At 53.6% G+C, this 22,788-nt stretch overlaps 1 protein-coding gene across 7 annotated transcripts in view; it reads left to right on the forward strand.

Moving 5' to 3' along the window:
• Positions 1-16,206: 16,206 nt before the first annotated feature.
• TLE2 (TLE family member 2, transcriptional corepressor) overlaps positions 16,207-22,788 on the forward strand; it is a 34,372-nt gene continuing 27,790 nt past the window's right edge. For 4 of the 7 annotated variants that reach the window (XM_074939723.1, XM_074939724.1, XM_074939725.1 and 1 more), the window contains exons 1-5: positions 16,212-16,423; positions 17,300-17,679; positions 17,887-17,984; positions 18,692-18,755; positions 20,660-20,704. In XM_074939723.1, coding sequence (XP_074795824.1) covers positions 17,656-17,679; positions 17,887-17,984; positions 18,692-18,755; positions 20,660-20,704 — 231 coding nt within the window. In that variant the 5' untranslated portion in view covers positions 16,212-16,423; positions 17,300-17,655. Of the gene's footprint in view, positions 16,424-17,299; positions 17,680-17,886; positions 17,985-18,300; positions 18,395-18,691; positions 18,756-20,659; positions 20,705-22,788 lie in introns of those variants that run through there. The other 3 variants (XM_074939727.1, XM_074939726.1, XM_074939728.1) reach the window with 3 other exon arrangements.

Here is a 22,788-nt window from a genome sequence, read left to right on the forward strand (position 1 = left end):
CTGCTTAGTCCTGTGGTCAGCAGCCTGAGTCAAAAAGCCAGGGGCTCTGTGGGCCATGGAGGCAAACCTGGGTCAGGTTCTGTTAAGCTGCGGCTCCAGCTGTATCTAGTCCAACAGCTGCTCCGTGGTCTTTGCTACATCCAGGAATCGAGGTTTATAATGCGAGAGGCCAACTCGGCGGCTTCAGTTACAGCCACACTTGCTAAAGCAGTTCCTCTAGAAATAGCTGTGGGGACCTAGCTGGCTTTGGGGCTGGCTCGCGCCAGGCAGAGTCTTTCACCGCTAGGTCGCGGGTTCAAATCTAGCCTGCGGGCAGGCACGACCGGATGTCGTCACCTTCCAATGGCTGATGGTGAAGTCAGTTTGGCGTGTTTGCGACCCGGGTCCTTAGAGTGGGGGTTGGACAGGTGGCTCCATTACAAAACTCACTGGCATGGGAATGAATTTGCAGCTTCAGCAGGTCACTCAAGGGTTGAATGAACAACAAGACAGTGTTTACTGTGAGCTGCGGGATCCTGACAGCTATGGGGGAAGGCATGTGGTGATATGCTATATATAGAGCGTCGGTCTCCAGGGGCCCCGGGCCCTAACCCACCTTAAAATGTAAACAGAGAGCCAACTCTCTCTCAACTCTCTCTCTGGGCAGATGGTGGGCTCATCTTGCATTTTTCTTCTTTTCTGAGCGTGATTTCTATAGGAGCCTATTGATTTCATGCCTCGGGCTTTCCCACCAGGGCATATGACTTCCCCGGCTGGTGTGCTAGCAAAGCACTGTGGGTCTCTCTGGTGTTTCTCTCTCTCTCTAGTCGTTTTTTGATCACTCAAAGGATGTTCGTCTTGGTGGCTTCTGAAGGCGGCTGGGTTTTCTAATGCGTTTCTCAAAAAAAAAAAAAAATTCACCCTAAAATCTCCCCTTTTGCTAGCTGAAACCAAGGAGATGTGTCACTCTGGTTCCAAATGAGCTTGTCCCTCTCGGCCTGTTCTCTCCTCAGTACAAGCTCCTCTCCGGCCCTAGTGCAAGAGGCAAATGGCTGGATTTTTCCAGAGCCCTGTTAGTGTGATTTAAGACTAGCTCTTGGATTCAAGGCAGCTCTGCTTTCAGAGCAGGAGGTTAAAGCGCGAGACGCTTGTTAATGTCGAAAGAGGAACCCAGGCAGACAGGTTGATAAACAGCCCCTGGCACCAGGATCTTTAAATCCTGCAGAAACGCAGCTCTTAAAGGGGACCCCCCCGTGGTGTTTGCCTCGCTGGGCTGTCTGGCTCCCAGCACCTTGCCTTTGGCTGGGTGTGTCTCACCTGGGATTTATTTGGCATGTCTGTAGTGCCTTAAACCCAAAGGGCCTCACAACCATACTCCATAGCAGCAGTGAAATGCAGCCATCTCTGGGGTAGAATGTGGGAGGAGGGGAAATGTTGGCGGGAGACACCTAGGTTGATCCCTGCTCTTATGAAGAGCTCCCTGGGGAACTCTGACATCTAGGCAACACTAACCAGTGCTCAGTTTATCTATCATAGGAGGACAAAAGTCTGAGCTGACCCAGTCAGGATTGGAACTTGTCGTTTCGGGGAATCCAAGTATTTTAAAACTGCTGCTTAGAGCCTGCTGGCTTTAGCGCCAGCTGTGTTTGAGAAGGGAAATGAAGCCAGGTGAGTACAGAATGTAGCCAGTGCCTTGTTGCTCTAGTCGGTGTTTCTGATCCTAGTTAGGGGAAGAGAGGCAGTGCTGAGAATAGGACCCAGGAGTCTTGGCTCCAGTCTGGTCTAGGAGCCAGTGCTGTGAACATAGACAAAGCCAGTTTTATTGGGTGGGCACTCAGAATTGCAAAGCAGAAACTTACCCAAGCTTAGGTGAAAAATACAGAGGCAAATTTTCCTTTGAAATGCTACAGTGAAGATCTGAAACTCCAGAGCTGTAGCTTGCAGGTAAATTTCTCTTCAGTGAAGAGAAGAAAAAAAATAATTTAACTCCTTCCCACCCGCTGCTTCCTGCAGATGCTGCTGTCGTGGGAGGCAGTGTGTCCAGCATTCAGGGCACGGGGCTGGGAGTCAGAACACCTGGGTTCTCTTCCACTGACCTGCTGGGTGATCTTGGGCAAGTCACTTCCCCTCTGGGTTTCTAATTCCCCTCCCATCCTTTATCTGTCTTGTCTATGTAGATGGGAAGCTCTTCAGGGCAAGGACTGTGTTTTGCCATGTGCCTAGCACAGTGGGGCCCTGCTCTCAGCTGGGGCCTCTACACACTCCTATCATACCCATAACAAATGCAGGCCCTGCTTCTCCAGGGGCCTCTTCTCAGAGCTGGCTCTGCTGCCCCTGGCTTTCCGACAAAGATCATACAGCAAGAGGTAAGAGTTTTAGTGGAGCTGGTGCTGGTGATGTTCACCGCTGGGATGGAGTTCAGGGTCTTGGAATACCCACAGTCCTGTGATGTTTGTGTAGGGTTCATCCTATTGGTGGAACATGCTTAATTGCTCCCCAGAATGGGCAGAGCACAGGGCTTGGGGCCAGGAACTCCACAGTAGTTAATATCTGTATGGCCATAGTCCCAGGGGCCTTAGCTGAGAGCAGGGCCCCATTGTGCTAGGCACTGTATGTACATTGCAAGAGACAATCCCTGTCCCAAAGAGCTCACAAGCTAAATAGACACAACAGACCCAGGATGGGAGGAGAAACAGGAACACCAGAGTGGAGAGGTGTCTTGCCCGAGGTCACCTGCTAGGTCAGTGACGGAGCCAGGAAAAGAAGCTGGTGTCCTGGTTCCCAGCCCAGTGCCTTCCCATGGGACACACTGCCTCTTGGTACAGCAGTATCTGCAAGAGGGAGGTGGGCGTAGAACCCAAGTCTTTGCTCAGCCTAGTGCCCTACCCACTGGACAGCGCTGCCTGTTATCCTGGCTCTAACACTGACTCGACTCCTGCTTGCAGCCTTGGGTGAATCAATTAAACTCGGCTGCCTCAGTTTCCCCAGCTCTGTGGCAGGGATAAAAGCACCTCCCTGCCTCATTAGGGGATTAACATGTGCAAGACAGAAGCAGCTGGTATTTATTTGTTTTAGGAGGCAGCCTTGCCTAGTGGATAGAGCACTGGCCTGGGATTCAGGAGACCTGGCTTCTATTCCTGGTTCTGACAGGGCATGATAGGTGGCCTAGTGCAAGTCATGTTCCCCTCTCTGTGCCTCAGTTTCCCTATCTGTAAAATGGGGATGATGATACTGGCTTCCTTTGTAAAGTGCTTTGAGGTTTATGGGTGGAAAGTGACATAGAAGCTGTGCTTATTTTGTGCTAGGGCTGAGCAGTTCAGAGCCCCGGCCCCTCTAGGCTCGGCAGTTCAGAGCCCCAGCACCTCTGGGCCTGACAGTTCAGAGCCCTGGCACCTCTGGGCTTGCCACGTCAGTTATGAAAGTAAAAAATTGCTTGAGCCCTGGCACCTCTTTCATTACAAATTAAGCCGAGCATATAAGTGCTACGAGGTGGCAGGGGTTGGGTCCGGTGGGTTTCGTCACCATCTTCCCTACTGCGGCCTCCCTTTCTAATGACTGAGCCAGCGAGATCCCTGTCACCTCTGCTGCAGCAGCTCCCCTGGGTGCCTGGGCTGGGGGGGGCCACAGCTTTGCTTTCCGCTGCCTTGAAACGGTGCCATAAGCCACAAACCGGGAGTGCTTTGTAACGGCGGGAGCTGGCTGGGGGGAACGGTTCCTCCTTCCCAATTCATCACTAATGCAGGAGCCGCCAGCCCCTCACGGCTGCGGTGAACACGAGATAAAAGCTAAAAGAGGCATCAATAATTAAAAACCACTCAGGAGCCGGTAAGTGCATCCAGGAGCAGATCGAAGGGAATGCCGGCGGAGAGGCTCTGGCAGCTGCTGTGTTCCTTTAAGGACTCCTGGCTTTTTGCCTCCTGCCCCTGCCCCCCACCCCTGCGGTGATGTGGTGACAAGGTATCCTGGAAGTGTAACAGCTTGGTGGCTGGGCCCCGCCTGTCTCCTCTGTAACGAGGCAGCGAGCTCCTTGCCCAGCATGGCAGAAGCTGAGAATTTAGCTTCCTGGAGGTAAACAGCCTCCCGGGGCCTATTAACAGCAGCGGCTGGTCTGCTAGAGCAGCCCAGGGCCCTCGGCATGGCCACAGCCACAAATCTGAGCACTGGGGGAGGAGGGAGCATGTGGCGTTAGAGACCAGGAAGAGGTTCCGCGATCGAGCTTCTTTTCCCAGGCCTGCCGCTGATCACTTTAATGGGAGGCAGCGAAGTCCAACGGATGGAGCACTGGACTAGCCCTCAGGAGACCTGGGTTCTAGTGCCGGCTCTGCCACTGACCTGCTGGGAGAGCTTGGGCAAGTCACGTCACCGCCCCGTGCCTCAGTTTCCCTGCCTGTCCTGCGGTTGTCTTGTCAGGGCCGGCTCTAGGTTTTTTGCCGCCCCAGGCAAAAAGTTTGCTGCCTCGAGCTCCAAGAGAGCAACTGCCCAAGCGAGAAAGAAAAGGGGGGCCGGAAAGCCGCCCCTGGAACTGTGCCTCCCGAAGCACGCGCTTGCCTTGCTGGTGCCTGGAGCCGGTCCTGTGTCCTGTGTACGCTCAGAGTGGGGCTGTGTCCATCAGATCTTGTTGGAGGTCTCTAAGGGCTGGCACAGTCAGTGTTGGCTGATTGCCGCGGGGGGAGGGCTGTGTGGGGCCCTTCCTGGGTTAAAGGGGAGTGCATGTTTCAACAGCCCTGGAGACAGATTGTTAGCAGACTGGGGGCAGCGGGAGCGCCTGTCTACTGGTATAACACAAGACTAGGGGTCACCCAATGAAATGAATAGGCAGCAGGTTTAAAACAAACAAAAGGAAGTATTTCTTCGCACAGTGCAGAGTCAACCTGTGGAACTCCTTGCCAGAGGATGTTGTGAAGGCCAAGACTATAATAGGGTTCAAAAAGAACTAGATAAGTTCACGGAGGATAGGTCCATCAATGGCTATTAGCCAGGATGGGCAGGGATGGTGTCCCTAGCCTCTGTTTGCCAGGAGCTGGAAATGGGCGACAGGGGATGGATCACTTGATGATTCCCTGTTCTGTTCATTCTCTCTGGGGCAAATGGCATTGGCCACTGTCCGAAGACAGGATACTGGGCTAGATGGACCTTTGGTCTGACCCACTATGGCTGCTCTTATGTTCTTATGGTGTGTCTCCACCCTGCAAGGAGCAAGAAGGGAATCCTGTCTCCATGGGGCGTTGTGTCCTTGGCCTCTCTGCTGAGGCTGCCCACAAAGAGGTAAATGAGTGCCAGGAGAGCTGTGCCATGTGGATAGCCAGCTGGTGGCTGAGACCCTCCAAACTCATCTCACACAGCCCTAGAACCAAGTCAGATGGTAGCAAACTTCAGCTGCTGCCAGCCTGGGTGGAATTCGAGCCAGTGACTTGGAGGCGAAAGGCTCTGTTAGCCTTTGCCAGCCCTATGGAGAGTGTGTAGGTACGGTCAGAGAGACCATCTGCAGCAGGCAGCTGCATCCCAGCAGCCGTCCAGGTGAGACATCTGCCCCAGGCAAAGGCCGCGGTTCCCGAGACCTTGGTGCTGTGCTTACGGACAGGCCAGACCCGCCTGTAGAATGAGGTGTGGGGTTAGCGCCTCCCCGCTGATGAGTTTCAACAGCAAAGCATCTGTGAGACCAGCTACACTGAGAACAGGCCTGTCACCGGAGGGGCAGGGCAAACCCTGCCTTTATATCCCAATGGCCAAGGAAGGACCTGAATGCACCAGGGCCAGTGGGGGGCAGGGTATGGGGAGTCTCTACAGCTGTCCTGCAACCTCTACTTGCATGGAGCACAATGCTCCAAGCGCCCTGGGAGGTTTGAGTCTAGCAGATCCAGAGATCCAATGGCCAAACACCGCCTGCGGTGTCTCCATGGTGGGCAGGGAGAGAGGGGTTTGCAGCAGTTGGGGAGGATGCTGCAGCCACAGGACGGTGCCTCCAGCCCCACACCTGCAGCCCCTCCCCACCCCCACCCCCGCCTGCTCTCATTTCCTCAGCTTCCCCTGGGCACCAGTGGCTCTGCAGCAGGCCCTGGAGAGGTCATGCAGGGGTAAAAACCCCGAAGGAGCACGCTGGGCTCTAGGATCAGCATCGAGGGGGTGCTTCACACCCAAGTCGCCTGCAGGATCTGTTGTTTTGGGATGAGACCCCCAGGTGCTGGAGAGAAAAGCTTGTGTCCAAAGTTATAAAAATGTATTTAGATCCTGAAAAATTATGTATGGAGGCCCCAACTGAGATCAACGCCCTATTGTCTTCGGCATCGCAGATAGAGCCTGCCTCATAGACTTTACAGTCTAAATAGGCACGGGTGGGAGGGGAAACTGAGGCACAGAGAGGGCAAGTGACTTGCATAAGAACACCCAGTAGGTCAGTGGCAGAGCTGGGAATAGAACCCAGGTCTCCTGGGTCCCGATTCACTGCACTAGCCACTGCCTTTCAATAGTTGCTGTCCCCTCTGCTACCGAACTGCTGCAAGTGAGCCAGCAACCAGCCCCCATGCGAGCGCAATCTCGGTTCAGCCTGGCTGCCAGGAAGCACCGTGTCTCCACTCCCACATGCTTCTAAGCGAACAGGGCACTGAGCCGTAGCCAACAATCGCTTACCCTGCCGGTGCCTGATCTGAGACCGCCGGACACGCGAGAAGGTTACGCAGGGAGCCGATTTGGAGTTGAATAGAGCGGAGCCCGTGGCCTGTAATCGAAGTGAGTGCACGGTGGGTACCATACATCTAATCTTCTGTCCCCACCAGATCTTCTGTGCTCAGGAATCTCCTGCTGACCCCCAAACTGCAAAGCAACGGAGACTCCGGAGATGATCCTTGTAAATCTGATTTCACAGACTGAGCAGAATTTTTCATTCCCTAATGTGGGGGGTGTTTACTGGTATTTTAACCATAATCCCTTCAGCCCCAGGATTGCCTCCCAGCTCCAAAATCACCAGCAGTTTTGCCTGGTACTTTGAGGGAGGATTTTTCCACCAATTGTTTCCCTATAAGTTATTTTTCTAAATGAATTTTTCACTAGGGCGAATAACTGCAGGTATATCTGCTGACACTTCAAGACCTCAAGCCGCCCAATTTGCTATTGAATGCACCTGCAAAATTGCACGCACAATTAATTTGCAAGCTCAAAATCAAGGCCCTTAAGATCTTGAGTTATTTATCACGTGTGGCTTTTTGCAAATGATTGTGTTTAGAGTCTCTTGGAAAGGTTGAGGGGCAGCCAGTACACAGCCCTGAGTTCTGTTCCCAACTCGGCACTGACCAGCTGGGTCACGTCCCCTCTCTGGCCTCAGTTTCCCCTCCCACCGTAGGTCTGTCTTGTCTATATAGATTGGGAGCTCTTTGGGACAAGGATTGGGTCTCCCTGAATATTTGTACAGCACCTAACACAATGGGGCCCTGATCTTGGTCGAAGCCTCCACGTGCTTATGCAGAGTAATAATGGGTGTTTGCTCCACTTGAGTTACAATGAAAATCGGTTTGTGCAGCCGAGGTTGAACTCCCAGCCATATTTTGGATGGCAACCAGAGTAACTTCCACTGACAGATGCCCAAAGACCTGTCAATGGGAGACCCCTTGTGTGTGGACGTGAGGCCGTTCCCACCAGCATAGGGACAGTCCCAGCAGCAGAAATTTTCCCAGGTGGGCAAGGCCGAAGAAGAGAAGGTAGGTCCCTGCTGCAAGAAGCTTACCCTCATTTCACGTCGGGATTTGCCCAGATTCCAGCCCTTGGCTGCCAGCTGGTTTCAAGCAGGGGAGAGAGAACTCTGTGCAAAGAGCAGCTTTGCAGGTCTGCGCAAGGGGTCGGGGCCAGCCGCTGGGGCTGTGTGGCGCAGGAGGTCTGAGATGGAGAAAGGTAAGGAAGAAGGATGATGGATTCAGGGAGGGTGAGAAGACAGAAACTGGGGGGGGGGGGTGAGTGTGTGTATGGCATGGGGTTCTACTGCACCCTTTGTTCTCATCTTAAATCGGATCCAGTGTGAGAGGAGCTGGGAACTGGGACTACAGGGGAGAGCCCGGGTGTGTGCGTGGGTCATTTCTATTTGTATTACAGCTGCCCCTAGAGACACCAGTTGAGATCAAGCCCCTGGTGTGCCAGGTGCTGCACAGACACACGAGACAGCCCCTCCCCCCAAGAGCCTGCAGCCTAAACAGGTGGGATGGGCAGAGGGTTGGGAGAGGAGACAGCAGCCCAGTGAGGGGAAGTGACTTGCCCAGGGTCTTCTAGCAGGTCAGTGGCGGAGGTGGGTGCAAAGCACAGGTCTCCTGCTTCCCAGCTCCGTCCCTTATCCACTCAATCTTAACAAGGGGCAGCCCTTACTGGATCGGAATGGAGAGGGCATCCAGCACCACCACACTGCCTCCATGGCGGGGTGGGGAGGGGCAGCCCGTCGGGTCTCTCCAGCTGGCATGAGCAAATGGGGTTCGTGGTAGCTGACAGCAAAAGCTCCTGCTGTCCAACGCTGTCACTGAGCCGCTGGCAAGGCACAGAGGGAATCCTGCCAGCGCCCGCCCAGCTTGGCACAGGCCCTGGCTCTCTGGCGGAGGCTCTCAGCAGGTTGAGCAGCATCCGTGCTCTTGCAGGGGGGGCTTGGCTTGACTTTTGGCTCCCAGCAAAGGCGGTCTCCTCTTGTTTTCAAAATGAGCTGCAATAAGGAAGGCTGGGTTTGGGGATGGGGAGTCTATAGAGAGGAAGCCCCAAGAGGGTGCCCTAATTTAAATTGCCCATCACAGCTGGAGACCCTAGCAGATTGGGACCCCATTGTGCTAGGCGCTGTCCATATGCATAGAGACAATCCCTTCCCCAAAGAGTTTATACCCTAAACAGAGAAAGAGTAGGAGGATTTTTTACAAATGGGGAAACTGAGGCACAGAGTGGGGAAAAGACTTGCCCAAGGTTATGCAGAGAGTCAGCGGCAGAGCCAGGAATTGAGGCCAGATCTTCTGAGCCCTAGCCCAGGACCTTAACCCCCAGACCACCCTTCCTCCTACTGTGGGGGGTGCAGGGGAGCCAAGACCAAGTGTTCCCCAGAATCTCATCTCCTGACCCAACTGTTTGAGAGCCAGCTAGGGTCCAGTCAGATTTTGAAAGCAGCAAACAAATCGTGTTGAAACAGGCAGGCTGGGCTGGGGATCCCGCCCTCCAGGGTCACCAGAGCTGGGGAGCAGAAAGGGTTGAACCTGGCTAGCCCGCAGATAGGGGCTCACCTGGCTGACTCTTCAGCTGAGACGATGCGCAGGTACATTTGGGAGGTGCTGCAGCAACCGTTTCCCGCCCGTCAACGTTCATGGTGGCTGTTTGGTGGGGGCCACATTTCTTAAACTAACCCGGTTTTGTTTGGGTCAGACTCAAAGGGCAAACCCCAGCTCAGGAATGCCCTAGGACAGGTAGGGTGGTGGATCCAGCTTGTTGGGTTTAGCCTGTTATAAAGAGAAGGGCTGTCTTCAACACACACTGCTGGATCCTGGCTTTGATTTCAAACACCCCCGTTACACTGACATCGGTCGGTCTCATTGCTGACCGACAAACAGACATAGCTACTTGTGGAAGGCCACACTGCTAATGGACAGACAACTGGACTGGGACTCAGGACACCTGGCTGCTATTCCTGGCTCTGCCACTGACCTGCTGGGTGACCTTGGGCAAGTCACTTCCCCGCCTCATGCCTCAGTTTCCCCATCTGTAAAACAGAGATAATGATAATGACGTCCGGTGCAAAGCGCTCCCATATCTACCGATGTTAAGCACTGAGTGGTTGTTATGGTCTAGTTCCAGTGCACAAGGGCCCAAATTACTCTCCGGGCTCTGAACTAACCTGCTACAAGGGATGAACCAATCACTGAGTCAGGGTTCTGAAGACTTTTCCTCCTCACCCTGGTTATACCATAACTGCCTATTTCAGGGTTACTTGTGACTTCTTCTGAAGCATCTTGTACTGGCCAAGGTTGGAGACAGAATAGTGGCTAGAGCTGGGTTAAAAAATGCTTTGGGTTGGTTAGTTTGGTTTTAGAAAACCAGGGAAAAAAAATTGTTTTTGTTTTTGTCAAAATGTCCCACCAAACCCCTGGTTTTACCACAAAAATCCAAAATTGAAACATTTTCACCTTTCCAAATGTGAAAACAACCCTTCCCCCATTTCAGATTTTTGGGTTAAAAAAAATTCAGTTTATAAAAAATGAAAAAAGTTGAAAACAATCGGTTTGTGTTTATATATATATATATATATATATATATATATATATATATATAGTTTTTGGTCAAAACCTGAAATTTTCCTCTGGAATATTTTTTTCCAACAAAACGCCATTTTCTGTTGAAATTACTCAACACAAACATTTCTGCCATCTCTACCAGGGAGCTCTGCTTGGGAGGAGCAACAGCGTTCTCCCCTCTTATGCCTGGGGCAGTTAATTGCTTATTGCTTGAGGTCCGTGCTGCCTTCGCTCCTGGGAAATGTCCAAGGGGGATTTTTTAATGAAGAAAAGGAAAAGCAGCAAGAGGAAGGAGTTTGCTGGGCAGGGAGGCAGGTTGAAGCCTCATTTAAGCATTTAACTGCTGCAGGGAAAGCCGCTGTTTTGCACTGGAGGGATGTACCTGGAGGTGAAGTGGGGGAAAATACCAGCTGCTTTTTAGTAAGAGAGATTAATTCAACACAGTGTGTGAGCTGAAGAGCTCCAATGTGCCTTCGCTGGTCCGATAGCCTCCATCGTAGGTTCGATCAACCACTTATGCCACGGATGCGTTCTCATGCCACCAGGCAGCCCCTGTAGTCTGGACAGGATGCAATTACCTAGCGATTTTTCAGGCAGTCGATTAACCCTACAGAAATGGGCCAGCTGGGCATGCAGGGAGAGGAGCTCCACGAGAGAGAGAGAGAGAGAGGGAGGCAGGCTCTTCATCAAGCAAGTGTGAAAGGGCTTGGCCTCTCCTCTGCTAGGATCTACCCCATGTTGTAGTAGAAAGAGCAGGGCCCATGTGCTAGGCTGCATGGACACATAGTCCGACACAGTCCCTGCCCTAAAGCGCTGCCCATCTAAATCAACAAGACTGACCCAGGGTGGGAGAAAGAAAGGATTATTCTCCCTCTTTTACATATGGGGAAACTGAGGCACGGCAAGATTACGGGGCCGGATTTTGAAAAGATCTCGGCACCTATTTAGGCACCAGAATAATGGGGCAGCTTTTAATAAACCCAGCGTACCGAGCACTATTCAGTGACTTGTCCACGGTCACCTACGGCCTCCAGGGCAGAGCTGGCAATCCAACCCAGATCTTCTGAATCCCAGCCCCGTGCCCTCACCACCAAGCCCCCCTCCCTCTGCTCTTGTTCTGTGTACACACATGCCAGGCTTGTCCCACCGGTGGGAGCTCCCGGCACAGACGTGGTCTCACGGGGTGACCTCGCCACCGTCTAGCCCTGCTCTGAGCAGGGGCAGGCGCCCGTCTACACTAACGCTCTGACTACTGCTCTGGCAGTAGCAACCGCAGGTGATTTTAGGGCTGGGGGTTTGGAGGAGTCTTAGTCTGTATTTTTGTCATCTCTGCCTCCTCCAGTAGCCTCCATCCTGCGGCAAGTAAATAACATAATTAATAAAAGATTAGGAAGAAATGTGGCACATTAAATATTTAACCTGTGTGCGGAGGGCCAGGGACAGCTGGCTCCTGCAATATTTAAGGGTTGGCTCTTCCCCATCCCCTCCCTCCAAAAGTGGGGACTCTCCAGAAGTGTAGGCCAGCGCGGGCAGGGATGGATGAACCCTTCCAGGCACGGGGGTGCCCTGTGGGGGCACATGGGGCTGGTGGGTGAGATACAGGCATTGGTGAGAGAGAAACAACCCAGGCCTGCTGCAGCTGGGAACTCAGCCACTCTCTACAGCCAGGATCTCTCTCTTCCTTTGTGGCTGGCAGCAAAGCCCCTCTCCACACCGGGAACCTCAGCTCCTGTGTGCCTGGGAAAGAATCAGCCCTTTTCCAGAACCAGGAGCTGTCACCTCCCACCTTGGTTTTGAAGGGGGGGCACCTGTGGCAGCCAGCTTGTCCCTCCTGGGTGCATAGCCACTCAGCCGGTGCCTTCGGCTGGGAATATCTGCCCTCTCCAGGCCTGGGAACTACATGCCCTCATCATAGCTGAGGCTGGCCACTTATCTTTTCTGGGACCTCTGCTCTCTGTGGCTAACAACTTCCCTTCACGGTACAGCCACGCACCTACAGCAGGGCGCGGTTGTGCCCTGGCCAGAGCGATGGATTGGGTGCTTCCAGCTCTAACGTTAAGGCGCTCTCATTAGGAGAGGAATTGTCTAGTGGGCAGAGGCACGGGCTGGGAGCCAAGATGCCTGGGTTCTAGGCCCAGCTCTGGGAAAAGCTGGGCCTAGAGAGGGGACTGGGAGCCAGAACGCCTGGGTTCTAGGCCCAGCTCTGGGAGGGAAGCAGTATCTAGTAGTTAGAGTATGGGGATTCTTGGGTTCTGTTCTGCGCTCTGCCCCTCGCTCACTGCTGTGCCTCTTAGGAAAATCTCTTTGCCTCGGTTTCCCCTCATGTGACACAGCGAGAGTAATCCTTCCCTGCCTCCCAGGGGCGCTGCAACGCTTAGCTGATTTGAGTGCTCCTCTGCCGAAGGGTTTTAAGGAACAGCGAAGTTTTGTTATTCCAGGAGCTGAGACTGGGGAGGGGAGGGAGGGGCAGGGTTTTGACAGCCCCATGCATTTCAGGATCATCCCTGCTCCTGAGCCCTGAACAGAGGTTTAATTGGACGGCAATCCCCAAGAAATCAGCGGTCGGTTAGCAGAGGCAATAAAAGGTTTGTTGCATATTAGCCTGATGCCAAGCCAAGTTTGGTTAATACCCTGAAATCCTGGGAATTTACGGTGGTCAGGAGCGGTTGGTGGGGCGGTATTGACGCTACGGCCCATGCACTCGCTGGCTTACAGTAGCCACTTTCCTAATTGCAGCTTTTATGTTTACAGCAAAACATGCAGAATGGATGAAGTCATCCCTTGGAATCTTTTTGGCAAAAATCCTAGCGCTTTGGGGTTTGTTTTTTTGGTTTTGTCTAGGTCCCTCCCCCCCAAGTCTCTCTCCTCAGGGGGGAAAAAAAGGCCTGCTGAAATCCAGTGAATAACCACACATAGCATCTTCCATCTGTCAATCTCTCAGGGGGGCTACAGCATTATCCTTTTTTCACAGCTGGGGAAACTGCAGCACGGGGACTCACCAAAGGGGATATAGCAAATTGGTGGCACAGCCCAGAATAGGACACAGGAATCCTGGTTCCTGAACTTATGATCTATCCACTGGTTCTTTCTGGCTTGATGGCTGAGATGAATCAGTCCCTGTGACTCGGTGGTTCTCAATCTTTTCCGTGCTGGGATCCCCTTTCTGTCTTGACTGGGACTTAGGTGACCTGGGTTCTATGCCCAACTCTGCCACTGACCTGCTGGGTGACCTTGGGCAAGTCACTTTCCTGCTCTCTGCCTCAGTTTCCCCATTTGCAAAATGGGGATAATGATGCTCACCCCCTTTTGTAAAGCATGTTGAGACATCCCGATGAAAAGCATGGTATAAAAGCTAGCTACATTATCTAATCCAGGTTTTAGCAATATGGGAAGGGCAAGGTAGTGATCACCTCCTGGCACCTGGTCATAACTGCCAGCATGGGAACCCCAGCTGCGTGTCCTTCCATCTTTGGTCTCTCTGATGAGGCTGACAACAAGGGGGCTAACAAGGGCTGACAGTGGTGGTGGGCTTTTCCCCACTAGAAACTGGTCTGAGAACCAACAACTTATTATATGTAAGCAAACCATCCAGCAGCCTGGACAACCATGCTCCACCGCTACAGACAGCCACACAAAAGCAGCCACTTCTGGGGTGGTGCGTGGCCGCTGGCCCACAGCACGCCACACAATACTGGGAGGAAAGTATCAGAGGGGGTCGCCATGTTAGTCTGTATCTACAAAAACAACGAGGAGTCCGGTGGCACCTTGAAGACTAACAGATTTATTTGGGCATAAGTTTTGTGGGTAAAAAACCCACTTCTTCAGATGCCTCTGCCTTCAGATGCATCTGAAGAAGTGGGTTTTTTACCCACGAAAGCTTATGCCCAAATAAATCTGTTAGTGTTTAAGGCGCCACCGGACTCTTCATTGTTTTTACTGGGAGGAAAGGACATTTGTTTTTTGGGCTGGGGGGCTGTTTGGATGATCCCAGCAACTTGAGGATCTTAAACATCCCTGCAAATGGGACAAGACCTCAGCTTGTAAGGTGGGCTGCAGAGCGGAACTTGGGGCTGCGCTGACCCAGCTGCGGGTTGGAATTTTTAGGGTTCCCAGGGGCTGGATGCTCAGATCGCTCCCCAGAAAGGGGGCTCTGTCTTTGGGGAAGTTTGAGGGGAAGAGACAAAGATCCGCTGGGTTTTTACTCAGCTTGTTTTCACTTTCACAGGTGGGAGAGCCTAGCTCTTTTTCCTTCTTGCGCTGCTGCGGGCTAAGCCTAGTGGAGAGGGAGCTGGGATATATGTGTGTGTGTGTCTGCAGAGGCCCTATGGTGATGGAAGGTGCTGTGCTTAATGTTAAAGGGATGTGCTCCTCTCTGGAAAGCCTGATTCATGGCCAGCAGGAAAGCCTTGCTCAGTTAGATCAATGTGCTGTAATTATACCATCCAGCCACTTCGGGTGGGGATGCTGAGGAGGGAACAGGGCCCACGTTACTTTGATTGACAGGCAGAGGATAGAGTCGCAGGAGCTTGTGGGCAATGTAGTTTGCAGCAACCTGGGGCTTTGGGGTTGCTGGAGCAAGCCTGGGGTTGGAAGATCAGGGGGTTAATGTGTTTGCCAAGAGGGGGCGGGGGCGGAGCAGCTGGCTCGGGCACAGAGCAAAGACAGCCCTGGCCCCAAAGAACTGCCAGTCGGGGGCCAGGTAGGGAGGAGAAGGACTCTGGCAATAAATCATAATCCCTAGCTCTTATCAACTGCAGATCTCCCATCGCTTTCCAAAGGGGCTCAGGCTCCTTCTCCCCCTTTTACAGCTGGGGAAACTGAGGTGTGACCCAGCAGCTCTCAGTCTGTCGCCAAAAGGACACAGGCCCTATGGGCCTAGTTTGGAGGACAATGTGGGGGTTGTCCTGCCCCCCCCCCCCGAAATGCAAGCCTAGGGCAAGTGTGGAATTTGCTCCTCCACACATGGCCCCATTGGCTTGACTGGAGCACGCCAGCCCCCAGGCCGTGCAACCTGCGACCTCCAACAAAAACTAACTCTGGGAGCTGCCCCAGCTGCAGCTGCGCCTTGGCAAGGCAGGGGCCGGGGGGGGGGGGGGGGGGGCAGAGAGGACTACAAATCCCAGCCTGCCCCGGGGCGGTCCCCTCCCCCACCCCCCAGCTCCCTCCTGTTTATCCCCCCCCGCGTCCCTCGCTCCTGATTAGCCTCCGAAGCCTTTGACATCAGAGACCCATGTGGGAACGGGCGGGGCCGATTGGCTGGCGCTCGCAGCCAATGGAAGCAGGGCCCCAGTAGCCGAGGCTGCAAAGCTGGTTAAGGTGGACCCAGGGGCTGGTTTTCTCACCAGCATGAAGGCTTGGGTGTAATAATAATAATTAATAATTAATAATAATCCTGCGGGGAGGGGGGGGGCCCTTTTGGAGGATTCTGCTTTGGGAAGGAGGAGGCATCCATGGCCTGGCCTTTCGGGCGCCTGGAACGCCACGCTGCCTCCCTGCCTCATAATCCGCCGTTGTCATTTAGGGGGACTCTCTCCTGTTGGGGTCACACACGTACACCCACAGATGTGTGGAGAAATTGCTCCTCACCGCTGTGCCAGCAGGAGGCGCTGGAGGGGATGCTGGCTGAATGGCCGTTCACAGCTAGCCCAGGCTCAGTCCCTGCCAGCAGGAGGCCCGGTAGGGAAGGGTGCAGGAGAGGTGGGTGTGGGGAGCTTCCAAGTCCCCCCTGGGTCAGGTGTAGCTTCCCTCAGTAAGAACCATGCCACCAAACCCTCCAGGGAGCCAGGCCAGTCTGCTCCCAGCAGGAGGTGCTGGAAGGAGCGGTGCAGATGGCACAGCTGTGGGGGTGGCTAACAGCCTGTGCCGTCCTACCGCGAAAACCAGCTCCGAATTTTTTCCCTTTCTCTCCAAGGAAACCCAGCCCAGCGGCCCAGGGAACGCCCCCCTGCCCCGGCTGCAGCCTGGCTTGGATCACTGGGTCAGACGGAGGCTCTAAAACCCCGAGTATATTTTACGATTATATATTTATGATGCCTTTATGGCTGTGCAAACAGCACGTGCTATTTCCAGTGCCCAGTGTCAAGCCATGGACTAGCGAGATGCTGCTGCATAACGCCGGCAGGCAGCTCTGCTGACCAAAGGGCCAGGAAGAATGAAACCGGGCTGATGGAGGCAGCGCAGGCTTCCAGAGGGCAAAGCTCATTAAGGTTGGCTTCGTTTAGGTCGGGGCGGGGGGGGGCGGGGCTTACACCCAGGCCCCTTCAGATCTGGGCCCACCTGTCTGAGGCACTGGCAGTGGGGGCAGCATGGATCTCTGTGGGAGTGGAAGATCCCAGAGGCCAGTGGGGTGGGGGCCCTGTATGGAGGAGAGGTCTGGGGGCAGAGGAGGGGGAAGAGACTGATGGGGCAAAGAGGAGGGACAAGGGGGGTGGGCTGGGAGAGGTGGGTGTGTCTGGGGCGTGAGGGAGGGACAGTCAGTGAGTGGGGGGCTGCACAGGAGTGGGGGGATATTTGGGGGGGGGGATCCCTTCATTCTGGTTGAGGCAGCCCAGCCCCACACTTAAAGGGGGCCCACGCAGGGATATAGCAGAGCCAGTGACACGAAAGGCCAACAAGGAGGCCACCCCTGCCTGAATCCGGGGCCCTGTCCTCAAAGGCCAAGCGAGCAGGAGACTGAGCGGGCCAGTCGGCTAGCAACCCGTCCTCCCCCAGCCCAGCAGGATGTGGGGAAGCCACTCGGGAAGAGGGAGCAGCTGCTTCCCTCCGTTCAGTTTGCCTTCCCACCACGGTGGGCGTGTGGTGGGGGGAATCTCTCTCCCAGGCCTTGCCACCCTCTGACACCTCTTGTGGGTGGGAAGCGTCTCTGGCATGGCTCCCAGAGCCAGCGGGCAAAGCCCCCGGTGCCATCTCCTACCGAGAAAGGACCACCTTAAGGATCCGGTTCGACAGAGTCCCCTGCTCTCCCTTTGCCTTGCCAGGAGGCAGTTTTCATTCTAGCCAGGGACCGCTATTGAAATCCGGCCAGATTTTCTACTGACCTTCTGTTCCTGCCTTTTTTTTTTTTTTTTGGTGCTTTAAAACAGATTATATTTCCCCCCAGGCCCCGTGTCCGATGGGGGGGCCGAGGCGACCCGGCCAAGCACGACCCGCTGGGGAGGAATTCTCTCTCCCCTTTCGCCCGATGGAAATGTTCTTCGCCCCGGCTGAGCCGTACCCACAACAATAAATAATTGTATTTAAAAAAAAAAAAAAAAAGCCCATCGGAGGAAGATTCCAATATCCGTCTGTCCGTCCCTCCCGGAGACAGGATTCCTTCGCCCTCTTGTTCTCCTGGTTACCAGCGGCTGTTGGAGAAGTTAAAGAAGAAGCCAGGGTGGGGAGGTTAAAGAGGGTGTTCTCCCTCCTCCGGTGGGCATCAAGTTTGGGCAAGTCCCCCAGGATGTACCCACAAGGACGGCACCCTGTAAGTACCATCCTGGGCTCCGGGTGTGCCGGATGGGCTGGGAGTGAGGAGACGGGTTGAATTTTGGAATGGGGGGGCGGGGGGCGGTCCCTGGGCCATGAGCTAAGGGAGAGGAGAGGACTGGGGTTGGAAGGTGGGTCAGGGCAGTGCGTTGGCGATGGGGTGGGCTGGGCTGGCCACAGCGTTGTTGTTACTGATCCACTCTAGACTCCACTTCAGTCTGGGCAGCCCTTCAAGTTCTCGATTTTGGAAATCTGCGACCGGATTAAGGAAGAATTCCAGTTCCTGCAGGCTCAGTATCACAGGTGAGGGGCAGGGCGTTTGGGGAGGGGCAGGCAGGTGTGGGGGAGGGGGTCAGGGGGAAGGGACAGTCCTGGGGTCGGGTGAGTGACGCAGATAGACAAGCGTCTAGGATCACAGGGAAAAGAGGGATGGGGTTGAGAGAGTGGTGCCTAGGATCCCAGGTACCGGGAGCAGGAGTTCGAGACTGGGCTGGGCACACACAAATCAGAGGGGGAGTTCCGAGGGGTCTTCGGGTCACAGATCAGGGAGAGGGAGCTGGGGGGTGGGTGGGACACAGGCCGTTCAGGGGATACAAGGAGCCGGAGGGATGTCAGGACACAGCCGAGCTGTGCTCAGGATCACAGGCAAAGTGGGAGGAGGCAGGTTTATTTTCTCAATCCAGAGCAAGGCCTCGCTGGACTCGGTGTTACAGGTGCGTAGCACAGGGGGACAGCGATGGGAGAGGAGCTCAGGGGAGTGGGGCTGGGCAGGTGAGGGGCCAGATTTATACCCTTCCAAGCCAGGCTCCAAGACGCTGACTAGCTGGTGGAACCCTGCTAGGGCCATGCGTGGCATGGAGCGTTGGCACCCGACTCCTGCTGCAGGGGTGGTCCCTTCCCCTGTAGCGGGGATGGGTGGGAGGTGTGCAGGGTGGCTCCTGCAGCCATCTCCCGTGGGGGTGGAGGTGGATCCGGGCAGGGTTGCAAATGAAAACGGTTTCCCCTTGCAGCCTGAAGCTGGAATGTGAGAAGCTGGCGAGCGAGAAGACTGAGATGCAGAGACATTATGTCATGGTAAGAGACCCTCCACCTGCCCCTGTGAACCAGCAGGGGCCTCTTGACCCCCCCACTCCCCCCCCATACACACACACACACCAGGGGCCCCGTAATCATCCTACTGGGGCAGGTCAACAAGCCATTCAGCCTGAGAGCTGGCCTCCAAGGACTGCCACTCCTAGCTGGATGATGTTGCACTGAACTGCCTATGGGTGCTCTCCCGGAGGGGGGGTGGAGGCGGGGAAGGGCACTGGTTAGGAAGGAGTTAACATCTATTCCTAGCAACGGTTGGTTCCTGCCGCGCCGTCTGCTGCCATTGCCATGATGCTGTTAGATGTTGGGAACGATGCCATTTTTGCATTTGGCCTCTTAACTATTAATGTCCAGCCCTTCCAGGTGGAGAGGGGGTGGCTGGAAGCAAAAACCCAGCCTAAACCGAACCCCGGGGCCGTTTCATAAAACCCCTTCCAGAGTAGTGCCGGAGGATGGACTCTGACGGGGGCCTCTTGAAACGGCCATTGTGGGGTTAATCAGAATTGCTACTTACCACTGCCCATAATTCCAGCAAATTATAGGCCTCCGGCTGGATTCATCTCCAAGCAAATCAGCCTGGTGGGGTTAGGGCTGAGGTTGGAAACGGGATAGGGACACAGGAATTGCCATGGTGAATTAAACCCAGGGTCTGATTTTAGCCCAATATCTTGTCTCTGACATTATCGGCTGCTTCAGAGGAAGGTGCAAGAAACCCCTCAGTAGGCAGTTAAGGGACAAGCTGCCTCCAGGGAAAACTTGTTCCTAACCCCAATAGCTAGGGGTTGTGCATGCCCTGAAGCATGAGGGTTTATTTCTCTTCCAGAACACTCATTGATTCTTTAATCTTTACTGTTGTCGCTCTGGCTGTCCTTGTTCATACAAATGTCTGATCCCTGTCCAAATCCTGCCAAGTTCTCAGCCTCAGTGACTTCTTGTGGCAAGGAGTTTCGCAGGCTAAACGGAGCTTTGTCTGGAGGAAAAAAATCATTTCCTTTGATCAGTTTTGAATTTTCCACCTTTCTGTTTCATTGACTGCTCCTTCGTCCTGGTATTATGACAACAGGGCGAATCAAAGATCCTGAGCGACCTTCTTTAAACCCTAATATACCTTCTCCAGGTCACCATCCTGAACTTGTGCTAAGTTGTGACTGAAAAATCATTTCCATTCGTCTGTTTCTGGTGATACGAGTTTGGTGGGTCTCAGTCCAGTCCCTGGTGGACAAGTGCCTCTCCCACCATCACAAAAGCCCATTGGTGCTCATTGCCAGAGAGCGTATTATCCAATGGTTAGAGCTGGAGCCAGAGAAGTCAGCCCCTTAATCTCTGGGTGGGCCAGAGACTCAGAGTCCAGCGCTCAGTGGTGATCAGCTGTGGCAGGCCCATCAGAGTTGGCCTGGATTAGATTGGGCTATGGAGACTGAACTACCCTCCAGGGACAATGCTGAGGAAGCTTGCCCTGCTACTGTCCAGCTGACTACACACAGGCCTTCAATCTCCAGGGCTGGTGAACCATCTCCCTGTCCTTGTTTTCGTCCTCCTTGCTTAGCTGAATCCTGGTCCTGTGGCCCCGCCCTCATCTGAGGGGTTAGGCCTTCTGTGGGCTCTTCCCACCTTCCCAGAGCTGAAAGAGGCCAGCACCTATCACCATGCGCTAAAGCCGGATAGAACTAGAGCTCCCTGATCTGTCCCTCAGTCAATAAATCTGGGCCTGACCCTGGGAAAAGCAAAACCTATCTCTGTAATTGACTATTGATGGAGTTACACCAGGGCCAGTTTGGCAGGGGGGGAGCCATGTGGAGTAGCTACCAAGACCTGCTGGTAACTGCTTCATTATCTGGTGGCGAATGGGGAGTCCTCTTCTAACCAGCTGTGTTCTGATTTGCTTTCAGTACTATGAAATGTCCTATGGGCTGAACATTGAAATGCACAAGCAGGTGAGTGAGGAGGGCTCTTGATTAGCTGCAGGGAATCGGGGGAAGGATATAGGAGGAACCCCCCACTGTGGGTGCTCAGCGTCTCTGGAAACTGTTTCCCACCCCAACCCCGGTTATCTCCGATGCAGACCATTCTGTGTCTTCGTCTGGGGCTGGATCTGAACACGAAGCTTCCGGCTTAAACCCAGGGCTGGGAGAATTTGCTTAATCCCATGGGAATGCAGCCTGGTGATTGGAAATTGAGGTTCACTTGGGGGCTGGACCTCCAGTCTGCTCAGGGACTTGAATTCAATAGGCAGCCAGGTGACGAGACCAGTGCAAGGCATTCCCGAGGCCCTGTTAGCCAGCCAGCCACATACCTAATTCAGCGTGTAAGCTCATGCCAGAGCATGGACTCACTCACTGGTGGCCTGTATGTAAACTTGGAAGAGTTCCATTTGTATTGGTAAATGTCGGTAAACGTCAATTTCACCGCGCACACACAAACCAGGGGAAATTTTTCCATCAGTGATCATCTGAATTTATAGATGGGCAGAGCAAGAACAATTCTGCCGGAGAACTTTTGATTTAAGGCTATTTCCTATGTGGATTTTGACATGTGATGTTGACAGTTTGTGTTTTAACTGTTCTAAAGCTTTAACTTTCTGGATCTCAACATCTACTGTCATTAAATAATTATTGTCTGATGCTCTCTCCCCCTCCCACATTTCCTGCAACTGTGAAAATTTAAATTGATAAAAACGGGGGGGGGGGGAAAGAATGCTTAAAACCCCTACTTTTGTGAAAATTTAAACGGATAACAAGTGAAAAATGCACATGGCAGAACCTCTGGGTGGTGTTATGATTTATGTTTAGTACAGTAGCACCTCGGGACCAATGGAGGATGGAGCCGTGTTGGGCCAGGTGCTGTACAAACCCGGTGTAAGATACTGTCCTTACCCTGAAGTGCTTGCAATCTAAAGAGATAAGACAGACCCAGGGGAAGGGATCAAAGACCTAAGCAGAATGATCGATTGATGGCTTCAAATAGCATGGTAGAGCCATGGTTTTTCTTTCGTTTAATCATGTTTGGGTGGGTTTAGTTAGGAGGGGATCAGCTAAAATGGAAGGACAAGGGGAAGAGGGAGGCTGAGAAGGAGAAAGGTGTGAGGGGCAGGTGTGGAACCAGGCTTAAGCGTAGGCTGTACGCGGGTGGTTATCTGTGGTTAGGTAAAGAATCTAGAGATTGGCTGGTAGGTCAGTGCTTGCTGCCTTTGGGTCTCAGCCAGTCTGAGGGGGGGACTCAGGGTCAGATTTGTTAAGGTGCTTCGGCATCTAAAGACGCAGCGCCATTGATTTCAAGGCGTTTCTGAAAATCCCACTAGGTGCCTGTTTTCATCTGTAGGCACCAAAAGACCTTTAAAAATCTGGCCGGCGGTCCCCTAATTAGGCCCCAGCACAGTGGGCATTAGCACCTGCTGTGCTCTTAGGCGGATGGTTTATCTGGCACCTCAGTTACAGAGAAAGCTGCGGGTGAGCAGCAGGGAGCTGGCGGAGCTGGAGAGAAGGCCCACAGGAACTGAAAATCAAATGGATCTTTTTTCTTTTTTTTTTCTTCCCTTCCCAAAGACGCTGGAGTGTTTTTCACCATCCCAGTCTCCTTTTGTTCCAGCTGTAATTTGCTTTCCTCTTCAGATTTATCAATCTAGTCATCGCAGGGCTCTCTGCCAGGGAAATTAGTTTGGAACGGTGCCTGACAAAGTGGCAAGTCGACTGCCATATTTCTCCAGCTGGCTCAGCCCTCCAAGTTTGCTCCTTTTGTTAGCAGGGTGGTGCGTGAGAGTCACTTTCATTCTCAGCTTCCTAATTTACTCCAAACTCTGATGGGATCCCGAGATTCAGCAGGAGCCCCGGGAGCTGAACGAGAACATACCATATTTGTTTGTTGTACAAGGCAACGAAGATACAGTGTTGTTGAAAGGAGTGTTGCCAAGTGGTTAGAACAAAGGAGCCTGGGAACAAGGACTCCTGAGTTCTAATCCCAGTTCTGGGAATGCATGTGGGAGTGGGTCTCCGGACTCCTGGGTTCTACTCCCAGCTCTGAA

This window comes from Natator depressus, chromosome 25 (assembly GCF_965152275.1).
Source record: "Natator depressus isolate rNatDep1 chromosome 25, rNatDep2.hap1, whole genome shotgun sequence".
In the NCBI taxonomy this organism is placed as follows: domain Eukaryota; kingdom Metazoa; phylum Chordata; order Testudines; family Cheloniidae; genus Natator; species Natator depressus.